General features: G+C 37.5%; 1 protein-coding gene across 4 annotated transcripts in view; it reads left to right on the forward strand.

Moving 5' to 3' along the window:
- Nucleotides 1-218: 218 nt before the first annotated feature.
- Nucleotides 219-23,522, forward strand: part of LOC111385917 (DNA-directed RNA polymerase V subunit 1) — a 33,449-nt gene continuing 10,145 nt past the window's right edge. The window contains exons 1-14 of one of the 4 annotated variants that reach the window (XM_023010334.1): nucleotides 219-540; nucleotides 1,336-1,428; nucleotides 1,818-1,944; nucleotides 2,078-2,193; nucleotides 2,943-2,990; nucleotides 14,615-14,779; nucleotides 15,755-15,913; nucleotides 16,007-16,162; nucleotides 16,326-18,056; nucleotides 18,160-18,335; nucleotides 19,163-19,238; nucleotides 19,333-19,457; nucleotides 20,160-20,317; nucleotides 20,614-20,885. In XM_023010334.1, coding sequence (XP_022866102.1) covers nucleotides 1,348-1,428; nucleotides 1,818-1,944; nucleotides 2,078-2,193; nucleotides 2,943-2,990; nucleotides 14,615-14,779; nucleotides 15,755-15,913; nucleotides 16,007-16,162; nucleotides 16,326-18,056; nucleotides 18,160-18,335; nucleotides 19,163-19,238; nucleotides 19,333-19,457; nucleotides 20,160-20,317; nucleotides 20,614-20,885 — 3,390 coding nt within the window. In that variant the 5' untranslated portion in view covers nucleotides 219-540; nucleotides 1,336-1,347. Of the gene's footprint in view, nucleotides 541-712; nucleotides 1,429-1,817; nucleotides 1,945-2,077; nucleotides 2,194-2,942; nucleotides 2,991-14,614; nucleotides 14,780-15,754; nucleotides 15,914-16,006; nucleotides 16,163-16,325; nucleotides 18,057-18,159; nucleotides 18,336-19,162; nucleotides 19,239-19,332; nucleotides 19,458-20,159; nucleotides 20,318-20,613; nucleotides 20,886-23,522 lie in introns of those variants that run through there. The other 3 variants (XM_023010336.1, XM_023010335.1, XM_023010333.1) reach the window with 3 other exon arrangements.

The following is a 23,522-nucleotide window of genomic DNA, read 5'->3' on the forward strand; positions in this document are numbered from 1 at the left end:
TGGAATTGCTTTTATAGAAGGTCACTTTGGATCAACTTTCTTTAAAAATTCTTCCACTTAAAAAAAAACTTTCATAAAATTAAATAAATGTGTCCAAAAATAGGCATAAGAGAAGATTTAAAAAAATGGGAAAAAGCGTTCAAACTTGCATCTTACCCCCAAAATTTTTAATCTACTTATAAGCTTAGCCAAACAGGAAAAAATCATACAATCTAGCATCCTCCTATCGTTTTTGATAGTGTGCACAAAAACAACAGTGAACAATACCTCTAAAACCCCTTTTACATCGCACACACTTTCTCTCTCTCTAGAAACCCATAGCTTCTATGCATATTTCGGCTGTTGAAATTTATGAATCATTTGCTTGGATGACCCTCTAAAGAGCACCGAAGGAAGAGGGAACAGCGGTACTTCCAGAGTTTGCCTTTTCAAGGTAAGAATGGGCAGGTAATTGACTCAAGTCAATGTTCTACAACACTGCGTTACGGCTCTGAAGTAACCCACGCTATGGGTTAAAAGTGGATTTTCACGTATTTGCATGTGGGTTTTTGCTCCGATTTGTTGTCTAGTATGTGTTTTTACGAGCTTTTGTAAACATAAATGTCTATTTTCTTTCTTTGGCTTGAAAAAGGAAAATGTACCTTTCCTTTATTTTTAAATTTACCCGTGTGATTTTTTTATCTGATTTCAAAGAATTGTTTTTGTTTCTGATGGCTTTTTATTTTTTGTGTATTAATTTATTTGAGTTTTATAGTAGGTTTGGGTTTCGTTTCCCCCTCCCCCTTTTCTTGGATTTTTTTGGAGGTTGAAACACCGGTTTGGTGTGTGAGATTTTTTGATGTTTTCTACGAAATGTATTTATCTAAAGACTTTAGTTCAACACTTATCCACATTTTACCATTTTTTGGTCAAAATGTTAAACAGATTTGGTTTGTACTCTATAGACGCTGGAAGTTGGATGTTTAGAAGGGTTGTTTTCCTCTCCGCTTCCCATTTTTAATATCTGCTGCTTTAACTGAGTTTTGTTCATGTAACTTTTTTTCTGATGCTCATATTTTACTCATCTACGTCCTCCAAATGCCAACTGAGCTAATCCTCCCAGCTTCGGTGTTGCTGCAGGGTAGTTAATTATTGAAACTGAGTATATATAATTTAGTATGTTATTCTCGCTAATGTGTAAAAGTATTTTGTGCTCTGAGGATGAAACTCGCCTCAAGAATACTACAAACAAATACACTTGTTTTGAAATCTTTACAGGTATACTCATTTGTTCTACTTTTCCTAAATAATTACTGATTGTGGATTGGAATATTTTCTGTCTTCCATAATCTCAAGTGTCTAAAGGAAATGGAAGAAAATCCATCATCTACAATTTTTGATGCTAAGATAACAGGAATCCGATTTGGGTTCGCAACCAGTCAAGAAATTGTAAGTATATATTATTCCTTCACTTCCTTTCTTTGAACTGTTATAGTTTCTAGAAGGATGGCTGTGGCCATGATGCAGTGGTTCTTTCTTTTATTGTTTTTCCAGTTGAAAATTTTAATTTCCTAATTTTCTAAAGGAAAAATGGAAAAGTTTTAATAACATGAATCTGAAATACTCCTATCAAGTTACTGCAGAATCATAATGGTAGAGTTTAGCACTTATCCTTTGTTTGCTGTGGTTAATATTTTAATCAATTTTCTCTTATACGTAGGAAGCTAGAAAATTGCTTTCAACTGATAATATGCACTTTACTGTGTACTATTTCAATGAATAATGCAATTTCTGATTTTTCTGGTGGAAGAGTAATTGTTTCTTGATATTTTGAGTAGTGTAAAGCATCTATTAGTGACTGTCCTATCAGTCATGCTAGCCAGCTGTCCAATCCTTTCCTTGGTTTGCCTCTTGAAGCTGGCAGATGTGAGTCCTGTGGGACTGCAGAGCCGGGGCAATGTGAAGGTATGAAAATCTAGTTTTAAAGAATAAGAACTTTTCATAAACAGAAAGTTTTTTGTCTAGAATAAGATGACTGCTCACATTCTTCAGAAGATACAAGTTCTGTAAACTTTTGGTGTGTTGTTAACATATTCAGGTCATTTTGGATACATTGAATTGCCAACTCCGATATATCATCCTGACCATGTTGGTGAACTGAAAAGAATGTTAAGCTTGTTGTGCTTGAAGTGTTTGAAGGTGAAAAATAGGAAGGTATTAGCCCTATAGATACTTCTTGTGTGCAAAGTAAGTTTGATTATCTCGCAGTATCTATTAAATGAAAGCCATGTCTTGTTTGGTAGTAAGTTTAAGCACTCTAAATTGTCCGCTTGCTATCTGGATACTAGATACTGTTAATATACCTGTAATAAGAGCAATTTGCATCAAAACTGCTTTAAAATCTATTTTTATTGCTATTTCACCTTCATGTTTCATATTGTGAAAACTGTAAGCCCTTGGTTGGGCTCCATTAACCTGAAATACATTTTTTCAAAACTCATTTTTAACCACATATTCTTCAATAAAATAATATTACCCATAAATTTGAAACTTTTCCTCACTTTTTAACCTCACGTTCTCCCCAAAAAAAATTACCATTCCAAATACATTTTCCCAAAATCTCATTAAAATGGAGCCCAAACAAGGGCTAAAAGACACCCGGTTTTCTAGTCTGATTATTATTATTATTATTTTTTTAATTTTTTTTAATTTATTTTTTTTATTTTATTTTTTATTTTTTACCTGAAAACACGCATTATGTATTATGATTAATCTCCTAATTGTACATCTTTTTTGTGTTTACTCTTGTCACAATCTAGAACAAATAGTTGAGGGAAAAGCATTGCCACACCTCTGATTCGTTCATTATATGGGTTTTCATTTTGGTTTGACTGATCTGCCTTGAATTATTCCATTTTTATATCCTCACGCTTCATCTTACTGGGCTCTGCTTTCAATTTCAGGTCAAGAATATTGGTGTTGCTGAAAGAGTGTTATCCTCTTGTTGCGAGGTACTTTTAACTGTCTGATGATTTCCAAGAATGTTGAATATAGGATTTATATTTCTGTAAAGAAGTATTATATGCGATACTTTCCTATATAATTTAGCCCCAGTTTAATCAATTTTTTTGAGAATATATTTTGTAAAAATTGATTTCTTTGGAGAATGTGTATTTAAAAAGTAGGAAAAAGTTTTGGGTTTAGTTGCAAAATTATTTTATTGGAAGAATGTGTGGTTGATAAATGAATTTGGGGAAAAATGAGTTTTAAAGAATTGGGTTCAATCATGGACTTCATATTGTGTTTACCATTAGTAGTTCTGTGTACTACATTTTTAGACCTAAATTATTAAATTTTCTCTCTGAATATGTCCAAGCTTAAGCTGTGAAGAGAAATAAGAATGTCTTTATTTCTTGATATATTGAACGTTCCTAATTACTATCTATTTATACTACACAAGATGAAGAAAAAAAGGAAAAAATAATAATAATCTTCTAAGAAAGGAAACACATAATCCTACCAATTATTCTAATAGTACAATCTCTAAATATTTACACTTTCCTTCCAAGTCATTCTCGGTTTCCTACACTCCCCCTCAAGTTGAACAGTAGATATTGACCATGTTCAACTTGCAATTGAAGTTATTGAAAATTTGTTTAGATAGTCCTTTAGGGAAGATATCTGATGTTTGCTCTTTTGTAGGGGCATATGTCATACAAATAATTCCATCGTCCACTTTTTCTTTGATAAAATGTCTGTTCATTTCTACATGTTTACTTCGATCATGTTGTATTGGGTCGAAAGAGATGTTGATCGCTGTCTTGTTGTCACAATAGAGTTTGATAGGAAGTTCTATTCCGACTTTTAATTCTTCCAAGAGTTTCTTTATCCATAATCCTTCACATATCCCTTGTTCGATAGCTCTAAACTTAGCTTCAGTGCCATTTCTCGCCACTATAGACCGTTTCTTGCTTCTCCAAGTTACAAAATTTCCCCATACAAAGGTGCAATAGCCCGCAGTAGATCTCCTATCTTCTGTTGATCCAGCCCAGTCTGCATTTGTGAAGATTTCCACTCCTCTCCTTTTAACCTTTTCAAAAAGTAGTCCTTTCCTAGCTATGCCTTTTAGATATTTGAGAATTTTATAAACAACTTCCAAGTATGTCTCTTTAGGAGAGTGCATATGCTAACTGCGAAAGCTATGTCAGGTCTTGTGCGTGAGAGATAAATTAACTTTCCGACCAGTCTTTGATATCTGTCTATTTCCACTAATTTTCCTGAGTCCTTTGATGATTTTCCCGCCTTAATAGGTGTATCACTTTGTTTGCATCCCAGCATGTCAGTTTCAGTTAAAAGGTCAAGGATGTATTTCCGTTGTGAAACACTAATACCCTTCTTTGATCTTGCAACCTTCATTCCCAAGAAGTATCTCATTTGTCCTATGTCTTTTACTTCAAATTCAGCGGCTAAGCATTTTTTCAATCTTTCCATCTCAACTATGTTGTCTCCTGTTATGATTATATCATCCACGTATACAATTAAGGTAGTCTTTGTCCCATCTTTGGATTGTTGGAAGAACATGGAATGATCTGACTGTCTTGCTGATATCCTTGTTTTTTTTAATACCATTGCAAATCTATCAAACCACGCTCTTGGTGACTATTTGAGCCCATACAAAGATTTTTTGAGTTTACACACTTGATTTTCCTCGTCTCTTCTATTGAAGCCTGGTGGTAGTTTCATGAAAACTTCCTCTTCTAGTTTTCCATTGAGGAATGCGTTTTTAATACCTAATTGTTGAAGAGGCCAGTCAAGATTCACTGCTAGTGACAACAAAATCCGAACTGTATTTAGTTTTGACACTGGTGCGAATGTTTTTGTGTAGTCAATGCCATATGTTTGAGTATATCCTTTGGCAACTAGATGAGCTTTATAGCGTTCTATCGTTCCATCAGCTTTATATTTCACATTAAAGACCCATTTGTAGCCTATTTGTCCTTTTCCTTTCGTAGGTTTACCACTTCCCAAGTTCCATTTCTTTCCAAAGCTTTCATTTTTTCCATTATTGCCTCTCTCCATTTTGGAGATTCCAAGGCCTCTTGAATATTTTATGGGATCTCTGTTTTATCAAGATTAGCTGTAAAGGTACAAAAACCCATAGATAGAGCATTATGAGATACAAATTTTGAAATGGTATGGAGAGTACATGATCGAATTTGTTTTCTGAGAGCAATGGGTAGATTCTGATCTTGAGATCTAAGATTCTCATCAGGTCCTATCACTGGTTCCGACTCTCTTGGTACCTCAAGTGTGAAGTTTTCCTTATAATTTGATTTGGGCTTCCTTTAGTAGACTAGTATCTCCTTATCACTTTGTTTTTTAGTATCTCCCTCTGGATTCAAGTTTCCTTCTGTATATGGCACATTAGGAAGTAAGGTGATGGGATCAGTATATGTTGGGTCCGGTGAGGAAAGATCGAAATTTAAGAATTCCCGATTTAAGAACCAATCTTCACTTATGTTCTCCCCCTGATGAGAAGGTTTTTGGAAGTAGGGTGTATTTTCGAAAATGGTAACATCAAGACTGACAAGGACCCTTCTTATAGACGGATCATAGCATTTATAACCCTTTTGAGTAGGTGAGTACCTAGTAAATACACATTTGATTGCACGTGGTTCAAGTTTGTTTGGATGATGAGAGTGAACATGCACAAATGCAGTGCTTCCAAATACTTTTAGAGGTAGGTCTGAACTAAGACGAGAAGTGGGAAAGTGTTTCTGGAGTTTTTGTATAGGTGAGTCGAAGGAGAGGATGCGATTAGGCATTCTGTTGATATGTAGAGGTTAGACTGGCATCTCCCCGGAATGTTTTTGGCATATTTGTGGTGAACATTAGGGCACGAGCAATTTCGAGTAGATGTCTGTTTTTTCGTTCAGCAATCCCATTTTGTTGGGGAGTATTGACTCATGAGCTTTGGTAGATTACCCCATGTTGTGTAAGATAATCTTGTAAGGTGGTATTGAAATATTCTGTGTCATTATCAGTGCGCAAAATTTGAATTTGGGTTTGAATCATATAGTGAAAATTTATAAATACTGAATGAACATCAATTTTTTTCTTTTAGTAGGTAAACCCAGCATACTCGAATGTGGTTGTCAATAAATGTGACAAACCATTTTGTTTGAGTACGGTTGATATTGCGGGAAGGGCCTCATAAATCACTGCGAATCATGGGAAAAGGTTTAGATGGTTTGTATATGGAATTTGAAAAAGATGTATGTTGATGCTTTGCAAATTCACAACTTTCACATTGAAACTCAATAGAATTTTTATTCATGAAAATGGAAGGGATAACACGTTTCAAGTATTGTGAATTCGGATGCATTCTACTGCGCAATAACAAAATTTCACTATCACTAGGAATAAATGCTAAATTACAACTTAAAAGTTGACTTTGTTTACCCACATTAGCTTCCTCAAAGTAGTACAGACACCCACACTCTTTAGCATTGCCAATCGTCTTCCCTGATGAAAGGTCTTGGAAGACACAATATGATGGATAGAAATTAGCAGAGCAATTAGAGTTTTTTGTCAACTGACTAATAGATAACAGATTACAAGACAATTTTGGGACGTGGAGGACATATTCCAGTGTTAAGGACTCGGAGATTCGAATACTCCCCTTTCCTGCGACAGATGCAAGTGAGCCATCTGCAATTTTTACTTTAATGTTTATAACACAAGTTGAATATGAAGAGAATAGGTGGTACGAGTCCGTTATGTGATCAGAAGTAGAGTCAATAATCCAAGCAGTTGTGTGTCGTGAGGTGCTTAAGGCTTTAAGAAAGTGACCTTTGTGGGCTAGTGAGCTAGAGGGACCTTTAAGGAAGGATTGACCAGTTGTTTGAAAACTCGAGAACATCTGATGGAGTTACTCCAATTGTTCCGAATTGAAAGCGCCGCTTGGAGTTAAATTATTTTCAGTCTCTACTTGGTACCCTCGACTCCTACTGTTTTGCCTTGGTTTCCAATCAGTGGGTTTTTCGTGAATTTTCCAACACGTGTCTTCTTTATGTCCTGGCCTACGACAATGCTCACACCATGGTCGTCCCCGTTGTTTTTGAGTAGACCCGTTTGTAAGTCCTCTTGATGATAAGCCCAACGCTCCTTGTTCATTTTTCCTTGCTGGTCCAAAGCCTTCTTCTAATCCAGGCCCAACTTGTTTGAATTGGCCCGTCAAGTGACCCATTCTTAGGTTGACCCTAGCTGACCCATTTTCTTTATAATATTGAGGCCCACTTCCTTTAACTATTAGAGTCGATCCTTCGTTCAACCCAGCATCTTTCATCATGACCTGCCGTCTCGATTCTTCTTGCTGGGCTTCTGCAAATACCTCGCGAGTGGACGACAATTGTCGTTGACCAAGTATTCTTCCTCTGACGTTGTCGAGGTCTCTATTCAGTCCTGCCATGGTAGTTTCATGAAAACTTCCTCTTCTAGTTTTCCATTGAGGAATGCGTTTTTAATACCTAATTGTTGAAGAGGCCAGTCAAGATTCACTGCTAGTGACAACAAAATCCGAACTGTATTTAGTTTTGACACTGGTGCGAATGTTTTTGTGTAGTCAATGCCATATGTTTGAGTATATCCTTTGGCAACTAGATGAGCTTTATAGCGTTCTATCGTTCCATCAGCTTTATATTTCACATTAAAGACCCATTTGTAGCCTATTTGTCCTTTTCCTTTCGTAGGTTTACCACTTCCCAAGTTCCATTTCTTTCCAAAGCTTTCATTTTTTCCATTATTGCCTCTCTCCATTTTGGAGATTCCAAGGCCTCTTGAATATTTTATGGGATCTCTGTTTTATCAAGATTAGCTGTAAAGGTACAAAAACCCATAGATAGAGCATTATGAGATACAAATTTTGAAATGGTATGGAGAGTACATGATCGAATTTGTTTTCTGAGAGCAATGGGTAGATTCTGATCTTGAGATCTAAGATTCTCATCAGGTCCTATCACTGGTTCCGACTCTCTTGGTACCTCAAGTGTGAAGTTTTCCTTATAATTTGATTTGGGCTTCCTTTAGTAGACTAGTATCTCCTTATCACTTTGTTTTTTAGTATCTCCCTCTGGATTCAAGTTTCCTTCTGTATATGGCACATTAGGAAGTAAGGTGATGGGATCAGTATATGTTGGGTCCGGTGAGGAAAGATCGAAATTTAAGAATTCCCGATTTAAGAACCAATCAGGTCCTATCACTGGTTCCGACTCTCTTGGTACCTCAAGTGTGAAGTTTTCCTTATAATTTGATTTGGGCTTCCTTTAGTAGACTAGTATCTCCTTATCACTTTGTTTTTTAGTATCTCCCTCTGGATTCAAGTTTCCTTCTGTATATGGCACATTAGGAAGTAAGGTGATGGGATCAGTATATGTTGGGTCCGGTGAGGAAAGATCGAAATTTAAGAATTCCCGATTTAAGAACCAATCTTCACTTATGTTCTCCCCCTGATGAGAAGGTTTTTGGAAGTAGGGTGTATTTTCAAAAAAGGTAACATCAAGACTGACAAGGACCCTTCTTATAGACGGATCATAGCATTTATAACCCTTTTGAGTAGGTGAGTACCTAGTAAATACACATTTGATTGCACGTGGTTCAAGTTTGTTTGGATGATGAGAGTGAACATGCACAAATGCAGTGCTTCCAAATACTTTTAGAGGTAGGTCTTAACTAAGACGAGAAGTGGGAAAGTGTTTCTGGAGTTTTTGTATAGGTGAGTCGAAGGAGAGGATGCGATTAGGCATTCTGTTGATATGTAGAGGTTAGACTGGCATCTCCCCGGAATGTTTTTGGCATATTTGTGGTGAACATTAGGGCACGAGCAATTTCGAGTAGATGTCTGTTTTTTCGTTCAGCAATCCCATTTTGTTGGGGAGTATTGACTCATGAGCTTTGGTAGATTACCCCATGTTGTGTAAGATAATCTTGTAAGGTGGTATTGAAATATTCTGTGTCATTATCAGTGCGCAAAATTTGAATTTGGGTTTGAATCATATAGTGAAAATTTATAAATACTGAATGAACATCAATTTTTTTCTTTTAGTAGGTAAACCCAGCATACTCGAATGTGGTTGTCAATAAATGTGACAAACCATTTTGTTTGAGTACGGTTGATATTGCGGGAAGGGCCTCATAAATCACTGCGAATCATGGGAAAAGGTTTAGATGGTTTGTATATGGAATTTGAAAAAGATGTATGTTGATGCTTTGCAAATTCACAACTTTCACATTGAAACTCAATAGAATTTTTATTCATGAAAATGGAAGGGATAACACGTTTCAAGTATTGTGAATTCGGATGACCCATTCTACTGCGCAATAACAAAATTTCACTATCACTAGGAATAAATGCTAAATTTCAACTTAAAAGTTGACTTTGTTTACCCACATTAGCTTCCTCAAAGTAGTACAGACACCCACACTCTTTAGCATTGCCAATCGTCTTCCCTGATGAAAGGTCTTGGAAGACACAATATGATGGATAGAAATTAGCAGAGCAATTAGAGTTTTTTGTCAACTGACTAATAGATAACAGATTACAAGACAATTTTGGGACGTGGAGGACATATTCCAGTGTTAAGGACTCGGAGATTCGAATACTCCCCTTTCCTGCGACAGATGCAAGTGAGCCATCTGCAATTTTTACTTTAATGTTTATAACACAAGTTGAATATGAAGAGAATAGGTGGTACGAGTCCGTTATGTGATCAGAAGTAGAGTCACTAATCCAAGCAGTTGTGTGTCGTGAGGTGCTTAAGGCTTTAAGAAAGTGACCTTTGTGGGCTAGTGAGCTAGAGGGACCTTTAAGGAAGGATTGACCAGTTGTTTGAAAACTCGAGAACATCTGATGGAGTTACTCCAATTGTTCCGAATTGAAAGCGCCGCTTGGAGTTAAATTATTTTCAGTCTCTACTTGGTACCCTCGACTCCTACTGTTTTGCCTTGGTTTCCAATCAGTGGGTTTTTCGTGAATTTTCCAACACGTGTCTTCTTTATGTCCTGGCCTACGACAATGCTCACACCATGGTCGTCCCCGTTGTTTTTGAGTAGACCCGTTTGTAAGTCCTCTTGATGATAAGCCCAACGCTCCTTGTTCATTTTTCCTTGCTGGTCCAAAGCCTTCTTCTAATCCAGGCCCAACTTGTTTGAATTGGCCCGTCAAGTGACCCATTCTTAGGTTGACCCTAGCTGACCCATTTTCTTTATAATATTGAGGCCCACTTCCTTTAACTATTAGAGTCGATCCTTCGTTCAACCCAGCATCTTTCATCATGACCTGCCGTCTCGATTCTTCTTGCTGGGCTTCTGCAAATACCTCGCGAGTGGACGACAATTGTCGTTGACCAAGTATTCTTCCTCTGACGTTGTCGAGGTCTCTATTCAGTCCTGCCAGAAACTCAAAAACCCGTTCGTTCTCGACCTTCTTCTTGTATTTCGCACTATCTCAGGGACACTCCCATTCTTCTTCCACACTTAGATCGAGTTCCTGCCATAAAGAAACCATCTCCATGTAATATTCTGTAACTTCCCTCGATCCTTGCTTTGCTTGCCACAGCCGGGTTTTAATTTCGAAAATTTGGGCCGAGTCTCCTGCGTCTGAATAAGTTTCCTCCACGGCATCCCAAACATCTTTCGCCATTGGAAGGAACAGATAAGTCTTCCCTATGGATGGCTTCATGGAATTTACGAGCCAAGCTGTTACCATAGAGTTCCCTGACTTCCACTTTTGGAGAAGGACAACATCATTTGGCTTCTTCATATCGCCTGTAAGGTATCCTAATTTTTTTTCACTTATGTTCTCCCCCTGATGAGAAGGTTTTTGGAAGTAGGGTGTATTTTCAAAAAAGGTAACATCAAGACTGACAAGGACCCTTCTTATAGACGGATCATAGCATTTATAACCCTTTTGAGTAGGTGAGTACCTAGTAAATACACATTTGATTGCACGTGGTTCAAGTTTGTTTGGATGATGAGAGTGAACATGCACAAATGCAGTGCTTCCAAATACTTTTAGAGGTAGGTCTGAACTAAGACGAGAAGTGGGAAAGTGTTTCTGGAGTTTTTGTATAGGTGAGTCGAAGGAGAGGATGCGATTAGGCATTCTGTTGATATGTAGAGGTTAGACTGGCATCTCCCCGGAATGTTTTTGGCATATTTGTGGTGAACATTAGGGCACGAGCAATTTCGAGTAGATGTCTGTTTTTTCGTTCAGCAATCCCATTTTGTTGGGGAGTATTGACTCATGAGCTTTGGTAGATTACCCCATGTTGTGTAAGATAATCTTGTAAGGTGGTATTGAAATATTCTGTGTCATTATCAGTGCGCAAAATTTGAATTTGGGTTTGAATCATATAGTGAAAATTTATAAATACTGAATGAACATCAATTTTTTTCTTTTAGTAGGTAAACCCAGCATACTCGAATGTGGTTGTCAATAAATGTGACAAACCATTTTGTTTGAGTACGGTTGATATTGCGGGAAGGGCCTCATAAATCACTGCGAATCATGGGAAAAGGTTTAGATGGTTTGTATATGGAATTTGAAAAAGATGTATGTTGATGCTTTGCAAATTCACAACTTTCACATTGAAACTCAATAGAATTTTTATTCATGAAAATGGAAGGGATAACACGTTTCAAGTATTGTGAATTCGGATGACCCATTCTACTGCGCAATAACAAAATTTCACTATCACTAGGAATAAATGCTAAATTTCAACTTAAAAGTTGACTTTGTTTACCCACATTAGCTTCCTCAAAGTAGTACAGACACCCACACTCTTTAGCATTGCCAATCGTCTTCCCTGATGAAAGGTCTTGGAAGACACAATATGATGGATAGAAATTAGCAGAGCAATTAGAGTTTTTTGTCAACTGACTAATAGATAACAGATCATTCTACTGCGCAATAACAAAATTTCACTATCACTAGGAATAAATGCTAAATTACAACTTAAAAGTTGACTTTGTTTACCCACGTTAGCTTCCTCAAAGTAGTACAGACACCCACACTCTTTAGCATTGCCAATCGTCTTCCCTGATAAAAGGTCTTGGAAGACACAATATGATGGATAGAAATTAGCAGAGCAATTAGAGTTTTTTGTCAACTGACTAATAGATAACAGATTACAAGACAATTTTGGGACGTGGAGGACATATTCCAGTGTTAAGGACTCGGAGATTCGAATACTCCCCTTTCCTGCGACAGATGCAAGTGAGCCATCTGCAATTTTTACTTTAATGTTTATAACACAAGTTGAATATGAAGAGAATAGGTGGTACGAGTCCGTTATGTGATCAGAAGTAGAGTCACTAATCCAAGCAGTTGTGTGTCGTGAGGTGCTTAAGGCTTTAAGAAAGTGACCTTTGTGGGCTAGTGAGCTAGAGGGACCTTTAAGGAAGGATTGACCAGTTGTTTGAAAACTCGAGAACATCTGATGGAGTTACTCCAATTGTTCCGAATTGAAAGCGCCGCTTGGAGTTAAATTATTTTCAGTCTCTACTTGGTACCCTCGACTCCTACTGTTTTGCCTTGGTTTCCAATCAGTGGGTTTTTCGTGAATTTTCCAACACGTGTCTTCTTTATGTCCTGGCCTACGACAATGCTCACACCATGGTCGTCCCCGTTGTTTTTGAGTAGACCCGTTTGTAAGTCCTCTTGATGATAAGCCCAACGCTCCTTGTTCATTTTTCCTTGCTGGTCCAAAGCCTTCTTCTAATCCAGGCCCAACTTGTTTGAATTGGCCCGTCAAGTGACCCATTCTTAGGTTGACCCTAGCTGACCCATTTTCTTTATAATATTGAGGCCCACTTCCTTTAACTATTAGAGTCGATCCTTCGTTCAACCCAGCATCTTTCATCATGACCTGCCGTCTCGATTCTTCTTGCTGGGCTTCTGCAAATACCTCGCGAGTGGACGACAATTGTCGTTGACCAAGTATTCTTCCTCTGACGTTGTCGAGGTCTCTATTCAGTCCTGCCAAAAACTCAAAAACCCGTTCGTTCTCGACCTTCTTCTTGTATTTCGCACTATCTCAGGGACACTCCCGTTCTTCTTCCACACTTAGATCGAGTTCCTGCCATAAAGAAACCATCTCCATGTAATATTCTGTAACTTCCCTCGATCCTTGCTTTGCTTGCCACAGCCGGGTTTTAATTTCGAAAATTTGGGCCGAGTCTCCTGCGTCTGAATAAGTTTCCTCCACGGCATCCCAAACATCTTTCGCCATTGGAAGGAACAGATAAGTCTTCCCTATGGATGGCTTCATGGAATTTACGAGCCAAGCTGTTACCATAGAGTTCTCTGACTTCCACTTTTGGAGAAGGACAACATCATTTGGCTTCTTCATATCGCCTGTAAGGTATCCTAATTTTCCCTTTCCGTTGATTACTAATTTTATAGATTGAGCCCATTCCCTAAAATTCCTTCCATTCAATTTCTCTACTGTAAGTTGGAAAGAGGAATTTTCGGTAACATTGGAACCCATAGAAGAATTAATCTCTGCTTCAGGATAAGAAGTTTCAGAGGTTGATGATTCTTTGCTGTTGACCGGAAATTCAGCCATTGATTGCTAGGTTGGATGAGCCTAGATCTGATACCATGAAGAGAAATAAGAATGTCTTTATTTCTTGATATATTGAACGTCCCTAATTACAATCTATTTATACTACACAAGATGAAGAAAAAAGGGAAAAAATAATAATAATCTTCTAAGAAAGGAAAAACATAATCCCACCAATTATTCTAATATTACAATATCTAAATATTTACACTTTCCTTCCTAGTCATTCTTGGTTTCCTACAAGTTGCTTTTGAGATCTCGAATGAAATGAAAGAACACAAGATGGAACTTGAAATATGTTAACTGAATACTTTAATTAATTTTGCATTTAAATTGGAGCTTTACAGTGTTCTGCACTGTTAGCAATCTACAATAAAGTTGATCGATGTTAGGATCTTGATGTTTTGATTTACTAGCATCATTGGATCTCTATCTTTCATCATTACGTAATCCAATCAATGCCCCTGTAGGACCAGGTTTCTCATATGATGTACGTTTTTCCCGTGCTTTGGTCGACTATTGATATGGCTGCATTTGGTTATTCTTGGGTATGTCTGAGCTGGAAGATTGTGAAAGATCATTGCCCATTGTCACAAGTTTTTGGCCTTTTATGGGCATCTATATCTAGTAGTTTAAGGTTTTTCCTTTGTCTTTAGTTCTTCTTTGGAAGAGTGTGATGTGTTTTTTATTTTAAAAGTGGACGTTTTTATGCTTTAAAGGGACCTCTTGTTCTCTTGTGCAATGTTCTTCATGACTTTAATACAATTCTGATTTTCATCCTAAACACATTCAAGGTCCCTTGTGCACCAGGTCAGTGTTGTTGAACTGCAAGGCAATAGCAGTTTTATCCTCTTAATGGAATGGAATTTATCTTTATCTTTAAATTTGAAGTCATGGTTTATAATATTTATTGAACTAATTTGTTTATCAAACACAGCCATCACCACTCACAAATCAATTAATGAAATTTTTCGAGGCATTTATTGAGGGTTTCTTATCTTCATTTTTTTCAGGAGACTTCACAAATCTCAATCAATGAGTTCAGGACTACTGATGGGGCTTGTTACTTGGAGTTAAAAATACCATCAAGATCTGTTCGAGAAGGATTCTGGAACTTTTTGGAAAAATATGGATTTCGATACGGGCGTAGCTATTCTCGAGCTTTGCTTCCTTCTGAGGTTAAGCTGTGCTTATTTTTTAATTGAATTTTAGGTTTTCTATTATTGCATATTTGCATGTTTATTTTTTGATTGCAAGTACTTAAATTATAGTTTGAGAATTTTAATTTTACCAATAATGTTACCGTATTGATTGGGTTGCCAATGCTCGTTCACCCTCATCATAGTGTTCTGCCAATATATGAGACCACTTGATTGTGTTTACGATGGTTTGATCAGTCTAGAATTTTATTTTCTGCAACAGCCGAAGCATGCTACTGTTTAGTATTTATAGAGTTTCATCCATGAGTCAAGAAAGAATACGTGAAGACCATGTTAGCTGCCACTAGGAGTTCATTGCTATTATTTTTTGTCATTGCACTTCTTCAAACTTTCAATAGCTTTCAATTTTCTTTGTATATGTGAAAAGACCACTGAGTACTTGAATGGAATATCTGGCTTTCTGTATTGAGCTTGCTCTTCTTTTGAATTTTATAGTTATGACATTTCTAATTGTTCTAGTTAGCCCTTGTTTGGGTTTCCTTTTTAGTTGCTAAAAAGTTTTCGAAGTCGAACATTTGTTTTAATGACACATTATGTATGACCGACAAGTAGTTCCCAGTTATTCACCACTGATTTCTACGAACTTATAATTTTAGCAACTAAAGAGGAAAACCAAACAAAAGGCTTAATTTCCAGTGTTCACGGAAGTGCAGTTCCCTGTTGTTTTCATTCTTCCTTTTTTACATTCCCCATTTGGTTATGCCGTCATGAGCACATGCAGATTAAGGCTTTCTATCCTTGTCTATTCTTTTTGGTTAATGCGCCTTTAGCATGAAACATATTTGTAAAAGAATGGCCGGCTTTTGTTGATTAAATTCTGAACTTGGAACTTGTGCCATCTACCTTGTTACTGCTGTAAATGACTGAATCTTTCTGCCAGGTGGCATAGCACACAGCTGATCAAACTTATGTTCTATGTTTCATAACTGTCAGGTGATGGCAATATTAAAAAAAATTCCCAAGGAGACTAGGAAAAAACTTGATGCAAAAGGGTATTTCCCTCAAGATGGATACATCCTGCAACACTTGCCGGTCCCTCCAAACTGTTTGTCCGTGCCAGACGTTTCTGATGGGATAAGTACCATGTCTACGGTAATACATTCTTGTGATCTCTGCTCCCTGCTTGAACCTCATTATCTTCTCAATGCTGGCTTATAGTCATTATCCTGTTGTTATGTTGTCCAGGATTATTCTATAACTCTTCTTAAAAAAGTGCTGAAACAAGTAGAGGTCATAAAAAATTCTAGGTCTGGAATGCCAAACTTTGAATCTCAGGAAATCGAAGCCAATGATTTACAGGCAGCTGTAGCACAATATTTTCAGTTTAGAGGCACGGGCAAGGTACTTGTGTCACTCTGCATATTTTATTTCTCACTTCCCCAGCACTTTGTTCTTCAATGTCATATGGGATTTCCTCTTGGTTTATATGTTGTGATTAAGATGCTGCAATTGTTGTTTTGACTAATTGTCTTTCTTGCTCTTCCATTTCTGTTTCCTCTACCAGGCATCTCGTGATGTAGATACACGTTTTGGAGTCAATAAAGAGATAAATGCTTCTTCTACTAAAGCTTGGCTTGAGAAGATGAAAACTCTGTTTATTAGAAAGGGATCTGGATTTTCTTCTCGTAGTGTGATAACTGGTGATTCCTTCAAAGGCGTGTCTGAGATTGGTTTGCCATTCGAAATAGCGCAAAAGATCACCTTTGAGGAGAGAGTAAACCAGCACAACATGGAATACTTGCAAAGACTGGTTGATGAAAAGCTTTGTTTAACTTATAGGGATGGCATGTCCACATATTCGTTGAGGGAAGGGTCAAAGGGGCATACATTTTTGAAACCTGGGCAGATAGTGCACCGTAGGATAATGGATGGAGATATAGTGTTTATCAACAGACCGCCAACTACACATAAGCATTCCCTCCAAGCTCTGTCAGTCTATATTCATGATGATCATACGGTCAAGATCAATCCCCTCATTTGTGGTCCACTTAGTGCTGACTTTGATGGAGATTGCATCCATTTATTTTATCCACAGTCTCTTGAAGCGAAAGCAGAAGTTGTAGAGCTTTTCTCTGTAGAGAAACAGCTGCTTAGCTCTCACACTGGCAATTTCAACCTGCAACTGGGAATGGATTCACTTCTATCTCTGAAACTCATTTTCCAAAACTACTACTTGAGCAAAGCAGCAGCACAACAATTGGCGATGGTCTCCCCCAATTCTTTACCTGGGCCTGCAGTGTTGAAATCTTGTAAAGCTGGCCCTCTTTGGACTGCTGCACAGATTTTGCAGATCACTTTACCTCATGAATTTGACTGTTCTGGGGAGAGACATACTATTTGTAAAAGCGAGCTACTGAGAATTGATTTTAATAGGGATGTGATGCAGTCCATTGTCAATGACTTAGTCACATCAATTTTCTTTTTGAAGGGCCCTAAGGCGGTTCTGGGGTTTTTTAACTCTCTACAACCCTTGTTGATGGAGAATCTCTACTCGGAAGGGTTCAGTGTTAGTTTAAGAGATCTTTTCATACCTGGGGACATTTTAAAGAACATCCAAGTAGATATTCAGAAAATTTCTCGATTGCTACGTGATTTGAATGCGTGTTATAGTGAATCTATAGCGTTGCAGTTGGAGAATTACTTGCGCAGTATGAAAAAACCAGTTACAGACTTCATTCTTGGATCTTCTGCAATAGGCCATCTCGTAGATTCAAAAAGTGAATCTGCTCTCAGCAAGGTAGTTCAGCAAATTGGATTCTTGGGGTTGCAATTGGCAGATAGGGGGAAGTTTTATACTGGGACTTTGGTGAATGCTATGTCATCACTATTCCAAAACAAGTATCCTTCCAGTGATAACTATCCTACTGAGAAATATGGGTTGGTTGGTAGACCCCTCTTTCAAGGATTGGATCCATATCAGGAAATGGTTCATTCAATCTCCAGTAGAGAAGTAATTGTCCGTTCCTCTAGAGGGTTAACTGAACCAGGAACATTATTCAAGAATCTGATGGCCGTCCTTCGAGATGTTATGATTTGCCATGATGGCACTGTGAGAAATATGTGCAGTAACTCGATCATTCAATTTGAATATGGAGTTAACAGTGCCAATATTGCAAGTGAGTTTGCCACTGGCGACCCTGTTGGAGTGTTAGCTGCAACTGCTATGTCAAATCCTGCGTACAAGGCAGTTCTTGATTCTTCCCCGAGTAGTAACTCTTCTTGGGAGATGATGAAGGTAACTAGCGTTTTTAGAATTTGGAAATGCACTCAATTGAAATTTCTTTAATTTTGATTGCAACAAATTATTGACATATTTTCCTTGCTATTTCTGAGCTCAGGAAATACTGCTTTGTGGAGTCAATTTCAAAAATGATAGTTCTGACCGACGTGTAATGCTATATCTAAATGATTGTGATTGTGGAAGAAAGCATTGTCAAGAAAATGCAGCATGTGTGGTTAAGAATCATTTGGCGAAAGTCAGTCTTAAGGAATCATCAGTCGATTTCTTGATAGAGTATGCCCCTGATTCCTCTCATAGCATCTCTCATATTTTGGGACTTAGCCTTGGTGTGCCTGTCTGTTAGTTTACTATCTGAGAACATGCTAAGGTTTTTCAACTCTTAATTATTGCTCTAATTGTAGGTAAATGATATCATGAATTGAGCATTAAATGAACTCTTGCTTCACAATTTTTCCCATCGGCAATATAAAATGAGTTTGCACTAATTACTACATGTCCCTATCCTCCTTAGCGAGGCTCTAATTTAGTTTCTTAATTTCCCTTTTTCTATTAGTCCACTCCTGGCAGCAAGCATTATACCCTGATCTTATATCCCACCATTTCTGGTTGGGGTTATATGGTTTGCTCTTATCTGGGATTGGGAAAGATGAATAACCTTGTTGGTTCTTTCTTGAAAGAAAATTTTAGAAATCTCGCATGCTTTTACATCCCAAAACATTGATGCTCTCCTTACCTGATGATACTAGTGTGTTACTCGTTTCTTTCTGCGCACAGATTTTTGAATATTTTGTCATGCAGTCTTCCATAGATGTTTCTCACTCTGTGAGCTCATATGGACACATGCATGGATGTCAAGACAGTTGTACTAATTACGATCAAGATAACGATCTTGTACTTGGTTTGTAGTGTGATGTTCAACATTGTTCTAACTTTTTATAAATTTTTTCCTTGTTTGTGATTTGTTTGTGATTCATCCTTCATTAGATGCTTACAGTCCTTGTTTTTCTGATTGTTGGAATGTTGACCTTAAGAGGTGTTCATTGATTCAACTAAGGTGGTTAAGGATAATATCATTTATTCTTGTTGCTTCGTCTGTACAGGTACAAACGATCTGAAACAGCAGGAGATAGTTCTGAGATTGGTGCTGGCCTTGTTGGTCACATACATCTCAACAAGGTTTCCGCATCATTTTAAGGATATTGTAGTTTTCTTATTTTGTTCAGAATTTTGTGGCTGATATTTCTCATTCTCTCTTAACTTGATTGAGCAGACACAGCTGAAGCAGTCAAATATCAGCATGAATGATATTCTCGAAAAATGTCAAGACACCATCAATCTATGTCGGAAGAAGAAAAAAGTTGGCAACCTGTTTAAGAGAATAGATTTATCATTCAGGTTGGTTTTTGATTGCTGGGCATGCAATTATAGTTTTTGGACATGCATCTTGATTTATTCAATTTTTCATGTACTTATTGCAACTTGGCCTGTGGGTTTTCCCCCTAAAAATATTGCCCAAAAGGTCATAAATTCCTGTCTCCAAACTATTGCTGACTTGTGACAGTTGTCATGCAGAACATTATCATAAAATTGATATCATACATTTCAAAATGTGCAAGTATAATATATTGGTGGATGAAACCTAATTTTTTCTGATATTATGCAAGATATAATAATATATGTACTAATAATTGGTGTGATTGATATGATCTTTTACACCTTCCTATGTAAACTAACAGTTTTGGCACTAAGTGGTGAGTCAAACTATCCCTAATTAAATTAAGTTCGTTCGTTCGTTCGGAAGGCTTGTATCATTACACTAGGAAAGGTAACTTAAAACATGAAGTACACTGAGATTTTGGTTTTGGGATCAAAATGAGGAAGATTATATTTTGGACTTTGGGATGGTTTTGGATTTAGCTTTAGCAAGCTTGTGCTTCAAAAAGAGCCTTTCACCCTAATAATTTCTATGAAGGGACAACAGATTACTCAAATAGGTTTTAGGTTCTATTCTTAGCATCAAAATTAAATTTTCATTGTTCAGTAATTGGTCCAAACACATAAGTATTAGATTTTGAGACACATTTTACTTGTCTGCAGCAATTGTTGTTCTTTTTGCCATTCTGCTGAAAGCAAGTGGACGGACACTCCATGCTTGCAGTTCCTTTGGATAGGGGCAAATGATGATCATTTAGAGAGGATTTCTCATATTCTTGCTGATACAGTTTGCCCAGTGTTGTTAGAAACAATTATTAAAGGTATTTATATGATTTGTTAAAAACATATCTGCAATATTCTATTTTTCTTTGTGCTGTATAATATCTAGTTATATTTGACTTAGGATGTAGTATGTTCTATTTGGGGAATATACTAGTTCGTTCAAAGAGTTACCTGTAATAACACTTCTCAATTTATTTATTTATTATTATTATTATTTTTTCATTTGCATAATGTGCTTTACTGTTGGAAAGAAGTGGATTTTGATGAACTGTCTGCTCTCTATAAGAGGCTCTGACTGTGGATGTATATTTAATCATGATTCGTGAATCGGCAGGTGATCCTATGGTTTCCACGGTAAATATAATTTGGATTAATTCTGATGCAACTTCAATCAGGAGCCCTTCTAAGAGCCAAAAGGGTGAGTTGGCTCTTGATATAATTCTTGAAAAAAAAGCTGTCAGGAAGAGTGGAGATGCCTGGAGGGTACTCATGGACTCCTGCTTACCGGTCATCCATTTGATTGATACCAAGCGTTCAATTCCCTATGCTATAAAACAAGTGCAAGAATTGCTTGGTATCTCTTGTGCATTCGAGCAGGCTGTTCAGGTATCTTTTATCTTTTGCCCCCCTCTCTGTCTCCCACACTTCCGCACCGCACCTTCGCTCGTCTCAGAGATATGTTCACACTTGTAGAACTTGCATGTCTTTTTTTTTTCTTTTTCGAATCATTGTTCATTTAAAGATTTGCTGTTACTTTGGTATCATTTCCACTGTTCATCTGGGGGAGGTGAGGTGTTCAAGAAGGATGAGGTTGTTGAAAGAGATCTTTTCTTTGTTTTGAGATACTATAAGCGAAAATTTGGAATGCGATGCCCCCCCCCCCCCCGGGTGCTCCATTTCGTACAAATGAATCACTTTTTTGGTGCTTCATTCTAAAATTCCTGATTTTCTTTTGATTAGTTTGGTTATGAGCTTGTATACAATAGGCTTTTGTGTAGTTATAAAGGAGGATATTTTGATTGTGAAGCCAATTTTACATGTGTTGTTGGTAGCTAATTAAATTGTTGAGGAATACAGAGCTTTGAAGGAAGGGGCTAATTCTTGAGCTTGATTTTGGGAAGGCATATGATCATGTAGGTTGGGAGTTTTTAGATTCTTTCATGGAGTAGAAATATTTTAGTTCAAGTTGGAGGAAGTGGATTAATGGATGTCTTAGAATGGTTTCATTTTCCGATCATTATAAATGGCAAAGCAAGTGGTAAATATGGTTTCAGGAGGATTTAGACAAGGTGATCCCGTCACCTTTTTGGTTCATGTTAGTGTCAGATCTCCTAGGCCGGCTAGTGGAGACGGTAAGGGAGGCTTCTTTGTTGGAAGGACATGAGATGCGAATGTTTAAGGCATCAGCCTCACATTTACAATTTACAGATGACACAGTGTAGGCTCCTTTTTGTACCATTCTAGGAATATTTAATTTTCACTTCTTATTGTGTCTTGAGTGTGGTAGAACCATGATCTCAACATTGATTAGTGCTTTGTTCAAAGTTTGGCATCTAGGATTGGTCGATCAGTTAATTCTGAAATGCTGGGCCTTCTCTTGGGAGGCAATCCTTTCTTTTGTGACTTTAGTGGTCTTAGGGAGAGTGACTGAAAGACTGAAGTGGAAAAAATCTCCCTTTTTTAGAGATCATAGACTAACTTGCATTTAAGCTATACTGTGTAGCATTCTGATGTATTACATTTCAAGGTTTAAGATGTCAGGTTAGTTAGGTGCATGAATCGAAAGATATATGAGATATTTTGGTCGGAAGGCGGGGGAGAAGGTCAAATGAATCATTTGGTAGATTAGGATTTAGCTTCTAGAAGCAACAGCAAAGGAGGGTTGGAGCAGGCAATCTCAAGTTACAGGGCAATTGCGTCGCAGGTTTCCTGTGGAACAACTATCTTTGTGCGGAAGGGTTGTGAAGGTTAAATATGGATTGAATTCGCATGGATGGGAGAGGCACTTTTGTAGGAACTGTTAGAAGTTCATATATCTGGGTTATTCTTCTTTCATTCGATTCACCTACTGGGATGTGGGGATGGAAAACTAGATAAGATTCCCGTTGGTGGGTTCATTGCTCCTTGGCAGTCTTGGGATTGAAAAATGCTGCCATTAAATTTATTCATTTTTGAAAACAATTTCATTCCTTGGCATTTTCAGTTTCATTGAGATTTAAGGGACTGCCAGAATTATCTTTCTTGTTATCATCCTTGAGAGTTTCTCTGAGGCCTCATTTTTCTGGTAGAAGCTTGTGGGGCTGGAGTCCTACAGGGTACATTCTTGCAAATCCTATTTTGCAAAGTTTTCCATCGTTTGAACCCTTCTTTCATTTGGAAGTCGTGCCCTTACTGGAGTGCGAAAATTGCTTAAAAGTAGAATTAGAATATCAAATCATGAGAATGCCATTGTGATGTTTTCATGTGATAAAGTAATTGAATACTATTTTTCTGTGTTGCACGGACACTTTTTTATTGTTTTTTGATAGGTAATCAGAGAATTTTATTCCGTAAAAGAGAGTACACGGGGAGGTATACAATCACTTTAAGCACGAAAGGAACAACATGAAATTAGGCTACCCTACGACAGGATTTTTAGCCATTGCATTAAACCAAGTATACAAAGTCAAGTAAAATAATTCTCTTATCTACTCTATTGTCTTTGTTTGGTTTTCGAAACATCGATCGTTCTGTTCTCTCCATACGCACCATACAATGCATCCCGGGATAAGATTCCAAAGAAGTTTGCTATCCTTATCGCGAAGTTTTCTCCTCCATGCCCGCACCACGTCTTCTATACGCCTAGGTAGCACCCAATCCATTGATTGAGAAGTCAGAATACTATTCCAAAGCCAACGTACACCATCACAATGAATTAATAAATGATCAATCGTCTCTCCATCCTTCTTGCACATATAGCACCACTCGATTACATAAAATCATTTTCGTTGAAGATTATCCACCGTTGACACCTGCCCCCTCATAACTGTCCAGAATAGAAATGCTACCCGTGGAGGCAATTTACTTTGCCACACCATCTTTCAAGGTAATGAGCTCTCCACAAATCCCAAAAGGGATTGAAAGTATGAGCGGACTGAAAAAATACCATCTCGAGCCAACCTTCACCTGCTACAATCACCCTCTCCTACCTGAATTTGTATCTCATGCAGAGCGGTCAAAAACAACGAATAATCTTCCAATTCC

The sequence above is a fragment of the Olea europaea genome, unplaced genomic scaffold, assembly GCF_002742605.1.
Source record: "Olea europaea var. sylvestris unplaced genomic scaffold, O_europaea_v1 scaffold3342, whole genome shotgun sequence".
Lineage (NCBI taxonomy): Eukaryota > Viridiplantae > Streptophyta > Magnoliopsida > Lamiales > Oleaceae > Olea > Olea europaea.